We start from the raw sequence: 15,982 nt of genomic DNA, 5'->3' as shown, positions 1-15,982 counted from the left end.
AGGAGCCCACCGAGAAAAGGTGTGGGGAAAGGTATTCCAGAGGGAACAGCTTATGCAAAAGCACTGGGGTATGAGGCAACATATCCTGTTTGGAAATTGGCCATGCCCAGAACACACAGTGTGCAATGGGGACTGTGTAAGGTGACGAGGGCCAGGTAAGTTGGGACTGGATTATAAAAGGCCTTCAATGTCCCCCTGTGAAGTTTAAGCTTTACCTGATTGGCAAGACTGGACAGATAAAACTTTTTAAATAAAAAGGAAATGTCGTTAGATCTTCTGGAAGCATCATCTCTCTAGCTGGATGGGACAGGGGAGACTCAGGGTCATAGCCAGTGAGTGACGGGGTGACAGTCTGGGGCGGGCAGTCACGTTAGGATTCAAAGCATGGAACGTGGGAGTCCATGGGACACGGAACCCCTGCCTCCCACAGGAGACCAGCAGCAGCCTCACACCAGGCCCTGCCTGGCAGGGAGGGCACTCCTGAGTGCCAGGTTACATGAGGATCCACAAGGTTGGGCTCAGATGACAGCGGCCTCTTGCTCCATCCCGTCCAGCCCAACACCCAGGGTGGAGGGGTGAAGGGGTGGAGGGATCGGGTGATGTGGGCAAGGCAGGGCAGAGTTCCCAGGAGGTGGGGCCAGGGCCGGTTATGCATGGGAACAGGGCCAGGCCAGGTGTCTGGGGGCCCCTTGCCATGGCCTGGTGACAGAAGGTGTGGCAGCAGCCCAGGGCAGCTGAGGCAGGATGGAGATGGTGTCCTAGGAGGTGTTCCCTGCCTGGATGCAGTAACTGTGGCTCCAGCCCAGCCGTGCACAGCACCTGAGGCTCACCCTGCCACGGCTGTGCACAGTGGGACCCCCACCCAGGTCGCTCCCCTGCTGCCACCTCCCTAGAGACCACCCCATGCCAAGGCCAGGGTCAGAGAGGAGGGGACCCTCCCCTTTTCCTTGCTCCCTTTTCACAGACTCAGAGAGGCAGGAATATTCCAGCTCTTGGAAACTGTCGAGTCCTGCCTCTTAATTTACTGAGCCCCAGAGAGGTGAAGCAACTTGCCCAAGGTCACACAGTGGGCAGCCCCACAGAGCATTAGATGAAAAGGCCTAAATAGACCCCAACCTTCCTTCACCCGCCCCTCCATGCTCGAGAGACACAGGCAGCAGGGGCAGCCCAGTGCCAGACGCCTGGGTGCAGATGGTCCCACTGCACGGAGAACTCCCCGCCTGCCTCTGGGCCACCCAGCAGCCGTTTCAGGACCCCAGGCTTAGCTTCGGCTGGGGGAGGCTCACGTCCAGGAGCAGCCCGAGTGATGGCCGCCCCTCCTGGGCATGAACCGGGGCAGGAGAGTGGGGGAGGCTAGGGGAGCTGGGGGCCAGGCTTCCACTCCCCAGCCGTGTGTGTGCCGCTCCATCGGTGGAGACCCGGCCCACCCAGCTGTGTGGCCTCCCTCAGCCCTTCACCCGGCCTCAGCATCAGCTTTGCCACCTGTGAAAGGACAGAAGCAGGTCTGCATCGGGATTGCCGTGAGGGTCGCATGAAATCCTAAAGTGACGCCGCACCTCACAGATTCCAAGGGCAGAGCTGCTGCCCGTTCTCCAAGGTGCCTGTGCAGTCAGCTCTCGGGGACACGCATGCCAGTGTTGTCCCCAAGGCAAGCATAGGTTCATCTTTTCTGGCCAGTAAACACCCCCTTCATGAACCTTTTGTTACCAACAGCCAGCTCCCTGAGGAAGGCGAGAGTGCCTATGTCAGTGGGGCTCGGGAGGCAAGTCTGTAGGGAAGGTGGGGCCCACCTACAGGTTGAGGGCATTCCCTTGGGCCCAAGGCCCATCGGAGGCCGTGCTGCAGCAGGAGGCTTGTCTGAGAGCTGGCGCAGGCCTGGGGAAGCTCACATCTGCGACAGTGCCTCTGAGCAGGCTTCTAGTCTCCCAGGACCTCAGTCCTTATTTCACAAGTAGGGCACTTGGCAGATGCTGCAGACGTCTCTCCCGAACACAGGCCTCCTGACCAGCCCCTCTCTTGTCCCTCCATCTTGTGCACCTCCCATTCCCAAGCTGGAGCTACACACCCCAATCCCCCAGGGTAGGAGACTGGCCCTAGATGGGCAGGACAGAGAGTGGAAAAACCAGAGGGTCAGCCCAAGATGACACTGAAAAGGGGGAGCTCTCCCTCCAGCCGCCGCCCTCTTCCTCAGCGGGAACCGGGACTCTGGGCTGCCCTTGGGAGTGGCCAGCACCCCTCTTCATTCCTGATGCTTCTGGAAAGGCGGGAGACCCTAAGCTGCCATGTGGCTCAGCTTTTCCAGTAACAGACGGGCAGCGAGGCTCAGGGAGGGGTGGGAACTCATCCAGGTCACACGGCTCAGGGCAGAGCCGGGGTGGTGTTGGGGTCCTGGGATGCCAGGCCCTGCCTTTTCTCTGTGCCAGTCTGCCTCCAAAGCCCACAGCCCTCAGCTCAGAGGATGTCCTTCCAAGGTGGCCACAGAGACAGCAACTGACCGGGTGGAAGGAGGCTGGTCCATGGACTGTTCATGAATAAAGTGACCAATTTTCTAAGCCCAAATGCTGGGCAGGGGTCTGATAAAGACAAATGATGCGCAGTCACTGCTGTCCTTGAAAATGGTTGACTTTGGAGCAAGAAGGCATCCATTCTGGGGGGGACCGGGGTGGTGGGGCCCTCAGAGAGGCCGAGTGCTCCGAGGCAGGGACCTCTGGGCTGCTGGGCCCCCGCCGGCTTCCTGCGGCTGCTAGGACAGGGTGGGGAAGGAAGACCGGCCGGAGTGAGCTAATCTGGAGAAGTGATTTTCCTCCTGGGCCAGCCCTTCCCTGGGCAGGGCTCTCAGCAGGCGCGAAGGTAGGGCGGCCAGGGCTCTGCAGGGAGGGGCCGGCTTATCAGGCAGGAAACACTGGGCTCCGGCCACATCCTCCTGCTCCTGGTCACAGCAGCTCCCATGGGCAGGAAAACACTCAGCAGCCACTGCTCCTCGGCCTTCTCCGGCCCCTCCTGTGAGCCTTCCTCCTCCTTGCAGACTGGAGTGCTGTGTGCTGGGTCTGCTGTCCCTAGCTCTGCCTGCCCCGCCAGGCGCCCTGGACCACCCGCCGCCTACTAGGGCCCTGCAGCCCGGTCACAGTATGGCAGAAACCCGACAGAAGGGCCTAGGGTGCTGGGGATGTGGGGTGGGCTCCTTGGACCCATCTATGCTAGCCCGGGCTGTCGGAAGCCACCACCTGTTCCCGCAGGTGCACACTGGGACGCCCCCTCCTCTGGAGCCTGTTCTCAGCCCTGCTGTCTTGGGCCAGCACCCACGGAGACAAGCAGCATGAGAGCAAAGGCCTTGGGAAGTCTCCTAAATACATGGAAGCCCTAAGCCTCAGTATGCCCTCCGGCCTGCACTCACCCCTTCCTCGCTTCACCCTACACCTCTGGAGCTCTGCTGCCAGCCCCTGCCCCCTGCTGAGACCCTGAAGCAGCTGAGCTCTTCTGAAAGCTCGTCCTTGGGGGCTTCTCTCTGCAGCCCTGTGCCCCTCACCCTGGCTCCGGGGGATCACACCTCCCCAGCTCTCCCGCTACCACCCATGCTCCCCCCACAATCCTTCACCGACTACTCTCTGCTTCGTGCCCTGGGGAGGACACCATTCCCTCTCTGGGCCTCCACTTCCTCTTTCATCAAATCTGGGCTTAACAGTGACTCCTGCCAGCCTAAACAGTCCGTGATTTTAATTTTCAAGGTTACAGAGCTTGATTAAGGATTACAATCTCCTAATTTCAAGCCTCGGTTCTTTCTGGCACCAATGCAACTCTGCTGTTTACCTCAGGACGCTTCCGAATGGACTGATGGGAGGACAGGATGGATCCCTTAGAGTCTTCTCTCTCCTGCAGATCTTAAGATGTTTCATGCTTTCCGTGACTTTGGCGGTGCCCGGAGCTGTGGGAGCCGGTGCTGCTGTTTTTCAGGGAAAGGAATAAAGAAAAAGAAAGTTCTGTGGCTCCCAGGGATGGGGATGGAGGAGCTACAATGCCCTCTTGGGTTCTCTGATAGGATGGGAACACCAGCTACTGTGCTGAGACAGCAGGAACCCAGGGATGCCTCTAGCTACCCACCCACTTTGCACGACCTCTCAGGCCTGGAAGTCACAGACTTACCTCGCAGGTGTGGACATCAGAACATCTAAAACCCAATGACCAGCCTCCCTGAGGCCCCTGGAGGCTGCAGACCTTTCATTCATCAGAAGCCAGTGACTTTTTTGGAATATTGCCCATGTTTTATCGTCCCCCCTCTGACTTTGTCCCAGAGCCACGCCACCTCATGGCCCCTCAGACAGATGGAGATGAGTGACCATAAGAAAGGACTGTGGCCAGGGATGGGGAACCAACCACCATTTGAGCCAGGAATGAGCATGAGCCTCTGAGAAATGACTACACCCTACACCTACATGCAGAACATTCCAGAAGCGCCCGCAGAGCACCCCCTCTCACCCCCTGCTGAAACCCCACTTTCCTTTCCCAGTCTTTGTGTAATGAGCCTTATCTCCTCCCTCCCACCCCCACATCCATGCGACACTCGGCCTCTAAGTAAGGGGAACGCACACCAGAGAGGGGGTCTGGAGGAAACCACAGGCCCTACCCAAGCCTCAAACACAGTACCCAGGGGAAAGAAGGGTGACTGCCAGCCTGCAGGGACCAGGATTGCTCCAACCTCTGCAGATGACGTCAGCGGACATGCACCTGGGCTGCAGCAGGAGGGACTTAGGCGAGATGGAAGGAAGGACTTTTGGATGATGGAGCTTGTTAGACTAGCTTATAGAAAGCAATCCCTCTTCTTTTCAGGATTCTCCAACCAAATAGAAGCCCATCTGCCAAGAATGGCAAAGAGGCCTTCCTCACTAGAGAAAGGAGAATGGGCTAAAAAAGGACCCATATGGTCTCTTTCAATCCCAGTTTTGTGCCCAAAGAAGGAAACCGACAGAGTTCCTCTATAGTCCACATTAGGTTTACTCAGGGGGTCCTCTCCCCTCATTTCTCCCTCACAGTCCATATCTTGTGACAATCGCTGAACACGTGGCTCTGGATTTTTCAAGCTAGTGTCCGCCTCCAGGCCTAAAAACGTCCAAATGGTCTCAAGAGCTCCAAAATAGGCAACGGTCCTCCTATGCATTCACATAAAGCTCTGCCACTTCTAAAATGCATATGAATCCACTCACTACCTCCTTAGATGACAGAAACGGTCCAGGGATTTACCCAAGTCCCAACTAAAATCCAGTGATGGGTAGGGCCAGACCGGGCCCCCAGGTCCCGACTGTTTTCGGGCATCCTCCCCCTGTATCAGGAGCTCCGAGCAACCTGCGGACGCTGCCAGCAGCATGGGCGCATGCACCTGGGAAACCTGGGAGGAGCAACCCAGTTGCCTTGGCAACTCATAGAGCAATCCTTTGCCCCATATAAGAGGTTGACGCTTAAACTCAGGATAAAAGCCACTTTCACATGTCTTGGGCTGAGAGCAGCAGAAATGGGTCAGAAGCCAAGGAAGAGTGTGTCATTCACGGTGGTGTCTGGGGAAGGGGACGTTCCCAATTTGCTATTGGAAGCAGTCAGGAAGCACAGGAGAAGGCAGAGGTGCCAGGACAAGTGACACAACAGAGCCCAGTCAGATTGAAGGCAGTCTTATAAATAGTCTTCAGACTTTAATTCTTCCCGTTAAGAAAAAGTGAATTCATTCTGGGAATGGAGTGGAGTCATTTTCCCTTCGACCATCAATTGAGACTCTGGGAAACCAACGAACCATTTGAAGCAAAGCCTGCAAATATGCTCACGCGCTTAGACCAAGTGACCCCCTGCTGGGAATCCAGCTGTGGATGCAAACCAATAGATGTTCACTGCGGTGCTGTTGATAACGGCAAAAAAGGAACAATTTAGTGATCTGATAGCAAAGGAATGGTCAAGTAAAATAAGATCCCTGTATTCACTGCGGTATTCTGCAGTCATCAAAAATGATAAATATGAAGACGGATGTGAATGTGGTAAAATTTCTACAACAGAATGTTGAACTGAGAAAGCTGAATGCAAGTGACATCTATAGCTACACAACGTTCACGGCATGTACAATTACCTGTGCATGGGTGTGGGACTAGGGAATTCACTGTGCAAACATGAGTGAGTTGAAAAAACGTCATGGAGTGGGTGGTTTTTCTTTCCGCCCCCCACCCCACAGTTTTTTTATATTAATCTTTTAACTAGGAAGAGAACATCTTTTGCAGAAAAATTAAATTTAATGGCATAGAAGAAAGTTTATTTAATATTAATGTATAAAATGTCTATTACAAAAGACATGTATATATGCATTACATCTACATCAAAAAAAGAAAAAGGGGCTTGATAGATATGTACCCAAAGTATTACCATTAATGTCTCTAAGTTGTGGACAATAGATGACTTACTTTTTTCTTTATGGTGTTTTTTTTTTCTCTAGACTTCTGACAAACATTATATGTCCCTTTTGAGAACTGAAATATCAATGAATAAATGGATGGATGGATGGATGGATGGATGGATGGGGAGTGGATGGATGGATAGATAATAGATGGGTGGGTGAGAAGGCAGGTAAGGTATAGGATGGATTAATGGAGGTGTGGGTGGGTAGGAGGATGTATGGCTGGCTGGATGGATGTACAGATATATGAGTGGGTAGGTTGATGGATGAATAGAGAAGAAAGAAAGAGCGAAAGAAAGAGAAAGAGAGAGAGAAAGAAAGAAAGAAGAAAGAGAAAGAAAGAAAGAAAGAAAGAAAGAAAGAAAGAAAGAAAGAAAGAAAAAGAAAGAAAGAAAGAAAAAGAAAGGAAGGAAGGAAGGAAGGAAGGAAAGAGGGAGGGAGGAAGGAAGAAAGCAGAGAAAGTTTTTACAAACGAATGGCCATGTGAACACATGACTAGGCCCCTCCCAGGACCCTGCACAGTGAGGGGCCCAGAGTGGGAGCCACAGTGAACCCACCCTGGTGCCACCTGTGTGCCCTGGGCAACAAGCCGGCGCTGAAGGACCTTAGGGAAAAGGGTGGAACTGCAGCACATAGGATTCAGAAAAGGAACTTCTAACTGTGCATTGCCATTGATTCCCATTGGCTAAAGCAAGACATGTTCTTTGCACCAGAGGCAGCGATGTGCCCAGAATGGGCAACTAAAACTCAAAGATGCCCCTGGCTCCTGGGCACGACTGTCTCACCCATAGCTGAGCACAGTGGAAGAGCGGCCTGGCTGTCAGCCTGCTTCCTGCCCTCCCAGAGACAGAAACCATGCCCCCACAGTGTGTCCTGGAATGAAACATGCCCATGAGGCCGTTGCGGGCTGATGTGCGGGGCAGGCACTGGTAGACAGGAGCTCCAGGCAGCCGGTGACACAGCAGACTGGCACGGGCCACGGCCGCAGCCACCGGCCTGTATAGCAAGGTCTTCAGCATCGTCTAAGTCTGGCCTATGATTTCCTCTCCTCTTTCTTTCTTTCCCTGGGCCATGATGGGTATGAACTGGACCTCCTATGACTCCATGCCATAGCAAAGTGGGAAAAATCAGGCAGCACCAACTCCAGCAGTGAGACCGACGAATGCTGCCAACACACATCTGACGATGCTAAAACCCAGGTAACATGGCACACGAGCCAGCCACCCTTCGCCAACGCCCACCCTGGGCCTTCGTGTCCCCCTGCTGCACAATGTGGTGGGTGGGTGACGGGCCCCACCTGGGGCCGTGGATGAGAAACAGCCCATAAAATTTTCTGTAAAACTCTGCACAACTATAAAGTGCTATTAAAGTAATGACTATAGATTAGGATCAAAACTGAAGGGAACACGCATGCCCATTTCGACTCTCCCAAGACCCACTCCTTGGCCCAGAGGGCCTGGGAAAACACACAGCTGCCCTTAACTCCAACAAGTTACAACTGCTTCCCCATGGACAAAAGCCAGACAGAGGTGACCTGCACAGGGACTGAGTCATCCTCAGTTTCTTCCAGTGCTTTTTGGCTGGGATGTTGCTCCTAACCCTCACTAGATTTGCATCCTTGCATTATTACTGTGTGCTCTCCTGCCTTCTCCACAATGTCCCAGTGAGTTCTGAGAGACTGTGATATATTTCCACAGCACATCCATAAACACAGGTGTGTTTCCAGATTATTTCAAAAAGAAGAAAAAAATGTGACAGTTTTTTTTTTTTTTTTTTGACAGAGTCTCACTGCATTGCCCAGGCTGGAGTGCAGTGGCGCCATCTCACCTCACTGCAACCTCCGCCTCCCAGGTTAAAGCAATTCTCCTGCCTCAGCCTCCCATGTAGCTAAGATTACAGGCACCTGCCACCACACTCACGCCTATAATCCCAGCACTTTGGGAGGCCGAGGCAGGTGGATTACCTGAGGTCAGGAGTTTGAGACCAGGCTGGCCAACATGGCGAAACCCCGTCTCTACTAAAAATACCAAAAAAAAAGAAAAAAAAAATTAGCTGTGACAGTCTTAAGTAAGCAAACAAGTAGACAAAACTTACTTTATTCTTCATACAGCCTGATAGTCACCTCATTCCACTTTACGAGTGTAAAGTCATGACGAGGAGAAAATTGTTCTACATGTAGGTCATGAGTTGACATTTTCTTTCATTGTCAATAAAAACAGCAGGTTCCAATGCGTAAAATTTGGATTTATCTCTTTAGCATAACTCATAAAATAAAATAAACCATCCCTACCAGATAACAACTTCTTAAAATAAAAAAGTCTATGTAGAAAACATTTTGATCAATACCACAAGTAGCAATCGATGTAATATTTATGTCTTGCTTGGAAACCTTTTCTTTTTGCAAAACTATATTTCAAAAGATAGAACAGTCATGGTACAAAAACGTTTATTTAAATTAAATATTTTCAACAAATTAATATTGACAACGGTTCCAAAGTATGAGTCGTTCTTTCAAAAAAATGAAACAGTTTAGCTTAATGTCTGTGATACTGTTTTATGAGATTATTCATACATGCTCTGGACTGCGAACCAGTCAATCACATCCTCAACAATTTACAATTTATTACCAAATGGCATATAAAGTAATAGCATAAAGAGTAATCATATCTTATAAGTGATTTTACAATATGACATCTTGGAAGGACAAAAAGGATTTATCAACAATACAAAACATAAGATAAAAATAATAGGAGATTATACAAAACATATTTCATACAGGAAAAAATATGCTAAAATCAAAAAACCAACAGCTGTCTTTCAGCACACTGCTATGCATGCTCCTTCAAAGGAGGTTTGGGGGAAAGATGAAAATATTTTGGCGGCAGGGGTCCAGGGCTCAGAAACATTTTTGGAATCACAGTGAGTTTCTGATTTGCGGGAAGTTGCTGTAAAGCACTGGCAGAGGAGTTTGCCCGAGGACCTGGCTGGTGAGGAAGACAAATTCTCACAGCAGCTAGAGGAAGCAAGCCTGGGCTAAGTCAGGGGCTGTTTGAGTTAGGGACCAGTTCAGCAGTGGAGGAAGAGCAGAAAGAAGAGAAAACGAAATCCCAGAAAAGAGAGGAAGGAAGCTGGAGACAGCCGGGAGGGAAGCACCTTTTGAATCTACACAGGGGAAAGTGTGTATCCAGATTTGAAGACAGTGACTTTGCTTGTTGCAAAGTCCTTTTAGGTACCCTGGCTCTTTGGGTCATTAGAAACAGGGAGCTGGCAAGAAGTTGTCATTGTTAATAAAAATATCTGATTTAGACTTTGAGTTTAGGAGTTGCATGAAGTGGGCACGTGTCTCTCACACTCCTTGCATACATTCAGACTGTGCATATACTTTTTTTTTTTTTTTTCTTGAAATGGAGTTTCACTCTTGTTGCGCAGGCTGGAGTGCAATGGTGCAACCTTGGCTCACTGCAACCTCCACCTCCCAGGTTCAGGACATTCTCCTGCCTCAGCCTCCCAAGTAGCTGGGATTACAGGCATGCACCACCACTCCCAGCTAATTTTGTATTTTTTGTAGAGACAGGGTTTCACCATGTTCTCTAGGCTAGTCTCAAACTACTGACCTCAGGTGATCCACACGCCTCAGCCTCCCAAAGTGCTGGGATTATAGGCGTGAGCCACTGTGCCCGGCCTAGACTGTGCATATTCTCTTGAAGTGTGTGTATAATAAAAAAAAAAATTAAAAAAAGAGAACTGCTTTAAAATGTATATTTAAAATAAAATAGTTTTAACTCAATCCCATTTTCTGTGATATAGTTAGCCATACTGGTTAATTTCTCAAGTCAGGTTGACTGTTTTTTCTCAAATTGTATGAGTCCCTTTGGAATTTTGTGGTCATTTTGGAAGGGAGTGCAGAAAGTGCAGAAAGCCTCCTGGTCCTTGGGCTGTGTACACAAAATTATCACCAGATCGTAGGTTAGCAAGCTCATTAATGAGTAACATTTCCCCATCTTCCTTTATTAATCTTGGGAGAACCCTAAATCAGAAAACTGTGGACCAGAAGGGACCTTGGCTGTCAAGTGTGTCCCACCATTAGTTTCGATGATGGCTACAAAGAAAAGAGGTCAGTGAACATTCTACTGGGAGACAGCAACTCTCAGGGGCTGGAGGAAAACTCACTTGAAGGAACATACTTAAAATGCGGGCTGCAGGGGCTGGAACGTAGGGAAGGGGATAGAGGCGGCACTCGGATAAGCAGAGTCCAGCTTAGGCCAAAGGCTCTGGGGCCACAGTTCAGCCCTCCCTGCCCTGAGCGGTGGGAGGAAAGCTGGTGTGGCTGGACGGCTCCTCTGCCACTCAGGGCACAGGAAGGAGAGGGCGCGAGGGCTGGCTGGACGGGGCGCCTCCAGCTCTATGACACACTGTAGCTGTTGTAGTACGTGGCGGTGGCATCAGCCAGGACGGAGATGAGGCTGGTCTCTGTGGGACCCGTTGGTGTCACCTGGGAGACTGGAATATGCACACTGAGGGCCATGGCCCCTGTGGCAGAGTCTGGGTGGCCAGGAGTGTTCAAATACTGGTCGAATTCATTGCGATCCATGTCCCCCAGGAGTTCCACCTGGCTTAGTTGATCCAGGGCATCGAAGCCAGGGTGCTCAGGAGGCGGGGAGAGCTGGCCCAGGTGGGCTTGGAGGTTGGAGTGGAGAGGGTGGTAGGTGGCCGGGGAGTAATAGGCAGGAGATGGGGGACAGCCGGCTACGGGGGACATCATGGAGACGCCGGGGGCCTGGCCAAGGGCCAGGGAGCCCAGGGGGTGGCTACAGTGGAGAGGGCTGGGGGCGTACTCCGGTGAGTACGGGGGCCCTGGCAGGTGGGGGATGCGGCGAGGATGGCCATGCTCCTCCTGGCAGGGGGAGGAGAAGAAGGTCTGCTCCGGCTCCAGCACGTCCAGGGGAGACATTTCAGGAGGTGTGGGTAGCCCGTACGGGTACGTGTCCACACTGCTCGGGGCGCCGCCGCCGCCACCACCAGCCGGCCCCTCGTGGTAGCAGCCCCGGAGGCTGGGCAGGGCAGTGCCGGGGGAGTACTCACCCCTGTCTTCCTTCTCCCCCAGCGCCCCCCGGCTGCCGCTTCTCTTCTCCGGCAGGGCGTTCTGGTCCCGGGAGAGGGAGCTCAGGAGGAAGCCCGGGTCCACGCGCTTGCACAGCCGCTTGGCCTGCTTCTTCCTGCGCGGCCGGTACTTGTAGTTGGGGTAGTCCTGCATGTGCTGCAGGCGCAGCCGCTCCGCCTCGTCCACGTACGGCCTCTTCTGGGACAGCGTCAGCGCCTTCCATGACTTTCCTGCTCACACAAGGCAGAGGAGGCCATGCTCAGTGTTGTGCCCCTCAGGCATCACACATGCACATGCGTGCACACACACGTGCACATACATGCACACACACCTCCCTTCCCCCTCTCAGCCACAGAGGACACGGGCACCTCTTGCACCCTCTTCCCAGCCCAGATCCTGCAGGCACAGTGAAGCGAAATCAACCCTTGGGCTTGCATCCACAAAGCCTGATCGTGCACGGTGCACACAGAAAGCATCACCTCTCATATAAAAGCCGCCAGAGCATGCCCACGCTACAATGCGGGGTCCCCAGTGAAAAGCCCACCTGACCATATGTCAGCTACAGGAAGAAAATATCTAATGATCACGATATTGATTGGGGCTCTTTTTACCCTTCGAGGGTCCATTCTAAACATTTGTGCATTCTCATGAAAATCTCTGCCTTCATTGATTAGTGCAGGCTAAAGAAATACTATCATATTTACCTATGGCATAAATCTCACAGCCCTTTCTGGGAGGGAACCCAGGCTAAGTCAATAGTTTCACAGATGTCAGTAAATCTGAGATTCTCACTTAGGTTAACAAATACCTAGTCCTTACCTCTGAAGGGCCCTGCTGGATGACCGAGGCCAGAATGCTAGCATCTGCTTGCAACACACGTATGCATACCCACACATGCATGCACACACATATACATGCAAACCGTCACTTCCAGCCAGCCATCTTTTGGGGACCCTTGATGGTGCCAAGGCACCTGCTTAGCCACAGATCTCCATGCAGAAGCCATTCCCTGCACTTTCCTGAGTCTCTATTTTCTTCAATGTAAAATAAAGATATTGTGACACTCTCCAGCTCCAAACTCTCTCTTTAAAAATTATTCCATGCTTGCAGCCCACTGGTGCTAATATGCTGGCTGCGCTTGATCTTCTATTCACCATCGCTTGCTTGTCTGTTGCTTTTCAAGTCCCCGGAGCATCTTCCCTCGTCTCCCAGTGTGCACTGCACACCCTCCTACAGTGTTTTCTAGTGGTGGGGGGCTTCTGGACCCCTTGGGTTGCTTTGCTACCTCCTAAGGTGGGCTCAGGATTCTACAACTTTAACATGTTCTCCCATGACACTAATGTGTCCTGAAGTTTGAGACCTGCTAGCCTAGAGGTTAAGGCCGAAAGAAAGGGCCCTGTGTTCCACTAAGCACATCCTGCACAGGGCCAGGGGCAGAGCCGTGCACACAGCAGCCCTCAGTGCCTCTGTCGACTGGCTCCTTGGGCCAGAGGAGGGCAATGATTAAGGGCATTGTACCACTTGGGTGAAAGTTTATAGAAATTCCATGGAGCTTTCAATTAACATAATTAGCTGTCACTTAAAAGGGTGACTTGAAAGTGTTAGGAGCTGCAGATTCAGGGCTGGTTATCAGTTCCCAGCTTGTGGCTGAGGCTACAAAGCTGTTGCAAGTGGCCCAAGATCCAGGTGCACCCCATACCCTGTCTGTGGTCTCAGTATAAAATGTGGCCGTAGCTTCTAAATGTACCTGGATGTTATATAATTAATAAAATACGTGTTCATTTTAAAATGCTACCAAATGCCTACTTCTCTTTGTGCACTTTCTCATTCATAATATATTTTCAATACCAATGTGACTAGGTCACATTTTCAATGTTAAGGTTTGGAAGGTTTATAGTGGAAAAAGTTGAGACTCTCATATCCAGCCTTTTCCTCTCAGGTCAGAAAGGAAAGAGCTGAGAAGGAAATGTCACACAGGTGGAGGGGATCACCCTGCTGCCCCCTGCTAACAGGTGCACAAAGTCCACATTGTGAACAGCACCAGTGTTGCGGTTTCCCTCACCCAGTGCCAGGAGCTACACGGCTCAGCAGGAAGGAATCCGTGTCTTTTCTGCAGAATGAACTGTAACCTCCTGAAGCTGAAGTGCAGGCCCCGAAGGGGACCAACTCGCAGGAAGCATCTGTCTCCTGTGTCCCTGTCCCTGGCCCTTTCCTGGGAGCCTGCTTCTCCAACTCTGCAGAGCCATGCTCCTCACCCCTCCCTCCCCCCCAATCCCTGGCCCAGGCCTGCACAGAATTCCTCCTCTATCACGGTCACAGCAGGGGCTTGCTTCCCCCAGGCCAGCATGGTCAACAGGCACAGTGCCCAGAGTCCGTGGAAAAAAACGTTTGGGGATCCACAACAAACATATTTTCATTTCTTTTAAAATCTGAAGAAAAATATAAACTTATGGGTTAAATAAAATGTTTTATTATTGTACATATTAATACATTTGTCTTTATGCCAACAGTGTAAAATATAAATGTTACTATTTTTGATGAGGGGAAAGGCCCCAGACCACTAAGGCGAGTTGCTGCAGCCGGTCACCAGGCTGGGCCCTTCACAACCAGCACTCCATCAACTGCTTTGCACAGCAGCTAAACTGCAGGAGGGCTCGGCCTGGGACACCCTCTGCGGGCCTGCGGCTTTAACCAGCAGAAAGAGGGGCGTCAGTCCTATCCCCAAAGTTCCGCCTCGGGAAAGAGCCCTGAGCTCTGAACTCCGATGAAAAAAGGAAGGGCTCTGTTCCGGACCGGGTGGGGTTTGGGAAGGGTAGAGCCGGCCTTGGGTGCCCACGCGTCCCTTCTTACAGGGCCTGTCTCCCGCTGCGAGTACCAAGTGCGCTGAAATGTTTTCGCCGATTAAAACGAATGAAAACCGCGTCGAAAGGCAAAGAAGTTTAAGGGTTAGGCAGGGTTGAAAAGTACTCAGCTCGACACCGGAGAAAAAAGAACCCCCCACAGGAACTCCGGTTGTTTGGGTGTGTCCTAACAGCCTTATTCGGGACCTCTTGGACCTGGTGGGTCCCTGTCCCAGTCCCTGCGGGGACAGCGCAGGAAGAGGCCGGGTTCCAGGACAGCCCAAGCATCCGAATCAAGTTATCTACACCCCCGAGACTGAGCAATAGACGAACGAATCCAGTCTATTTGGGTAAGCTTTTTGTTTTGTTTTGTTTTTCTCTTGCTTAGTTAAAGCAAGGATTCGTTCCGCAGGGTCTCTCTTCAGGAATATTCGTTAATTATAATTTCACCTGTGACAGCCTTCCTCTGAGATGGCCCAATTGTAAGGTCCAGGGAATGCTGGTTTTTCCCGCTTCGGTATTCCTAGTAAACGCCGGTTCCACCCAGCCTCAACGTTTCCGTCCCTGCCCTGTCCATGCGCGCCGGTCCCTGTCGCTAGGCGTCCCGGCCTGGCCGCTGCCCCGTCTCCCCGCCCCGTGGGGCGCCAACCTCCGCTCCCGTCCCAGCAAAGGAGCCTCCCCTGCCCGCCGCGCGGTTTCACTTTGGACCGCGCCAAGTGCCCCCGCTCTGAATCCTGGGCACCGCGAACACCCACGCTCGAGCAGATGGCCAGCCACGCGGGCACGAAGAGGGCCCTCGTCCCGCGTGCCGGGTCGTCCCCAGGCTCCGCGCTCGCAAAACCGCCCTGCCGGGCCGCCAGCCGCCCGCCGCCAGCCCCCGGCCCCCAGCCCGCTCGGCCGCGCGCTCACTCACCCAGCATCTTGCTGAGCTCGGCGTTGTGCAGGTCCGGGTTCTGCACCGCCAGCCGTTTCCTCTCGTCCTTGGCCCAAACCATGAAGGCGTTCATGGGCCGCCGGATACGGCTCTCGGAGCCCTTGTCCCCCGGGGGCCGGGGGACGGCCGGCGGCGACTGTCCATCCGACAGCTCGGCGTCCAAGGCCGGGCACTCGAGACCCTCGGGCCAAGGGTAGGCTCCCAACAGCGAGGCCATGGCCGCACGCGGGTCGCCTCGCTTCGCCTGGCAGGGCAGGCGCGGACCTAGCCCTCGCACGGGTCGCGGCGTCCAACTTGGCCCGCAGCCGCGACCTGGCCCCTGATTTATCAGCTTGGGCGGCCGCGTCCTCCAATGACTCTCCAAGGCGGCGCGGCCCCTCCCTCGGTGTCGGCGCAGCTCCCCTCCCTGCGTCCCGGGCCGCCGCCGGGTCCCCGCTCCGACCTGCGGGGAGGAGGAAGGAAGGAGGGAGGGAGTGAGGGAGGGCCTCCTCCCCGCGCCTGCCCCCGGCCCGCCCCTCCGCCGCCAGGGCCCGCCCGGGGATCTGCGCCCAGCTGCCCCGAGCCGCCTCCCGCCCCCTGCCCTGGACCCGCAGGTGCTGCAGAGCCGCAAGGCAGGCGCTGGAGGCCCGCTCCGGCCCCTGCCTGCCCCGGCCAGACTCCACCGCCCCTCCTGCGCGTGGAGC

At 53.3% G+C, this 15,982-nt stretch overlaps 1 protein-coding gene across 1 annotated transcript; it reads right to left on the bottom strand.

The window, feature by feature from the left end:
* Window positions 1-8,853: 8,853 nt before the first annotated feature.
* SOX7 (SRY-box transcription factor 7) lies at window positions 8,854-15,594 on the bottom strand. The gene is made up of 2 exons (XM_032162477.2): window positions 15,279-15,594; window positions 8,854-11,755 (listed from the first exon to the last, which is right to left on the bottom strand). Exons 1-2 carry the CDS (start codon window positions 15,514-15,516, stop codon window positions 10,827-10,829), a joined length of 1,167 nt encoding a protein of 388 aa, XP_032018368.1. The 5' UTR covers window positions 15,517-15,594; the 3' UTR covers window positions 8,854-10,826.
* Between the last annotated feature and the right edge of the window lie 388 nt (window positions 15,595-15,982).

Source organism: Hylobates moloch, unplaced genomic scaffold (assembly GCF_009828535.3).
Source record: "Hylobates moloch isolate HMO894 unplaced genomic scaffold, HMol_V3 SCAFFOLD_8, whole genome shotgun sequence".
Classification (NCBI taxonomy): Eukaryota; Metazoa; Chordata; class Mammalia; order Primates; family Hylobatidae; genus Hylobates; species Hylobates moloch.
This window is presented reverse-complemented; position numbering and strand designations above follow the sequence as displayed.

Coding starts and splice junctions, on each gene's coding strand:
- SOX7 (XM_032162477.2), bottom strand. CDS start 15,516: ATGGCCTCGCTGTTGGGAGCCTACCCTTGGCCCGAGGGTCTCGAGTGC. Junction 11,756..15,278: donor CGAGCTCAGCAAGATGCTGG/GTGAGTGAGCGC, acceptor TTGTGTGAGCAG/GAAAGTCATGGAAGGCGCTG.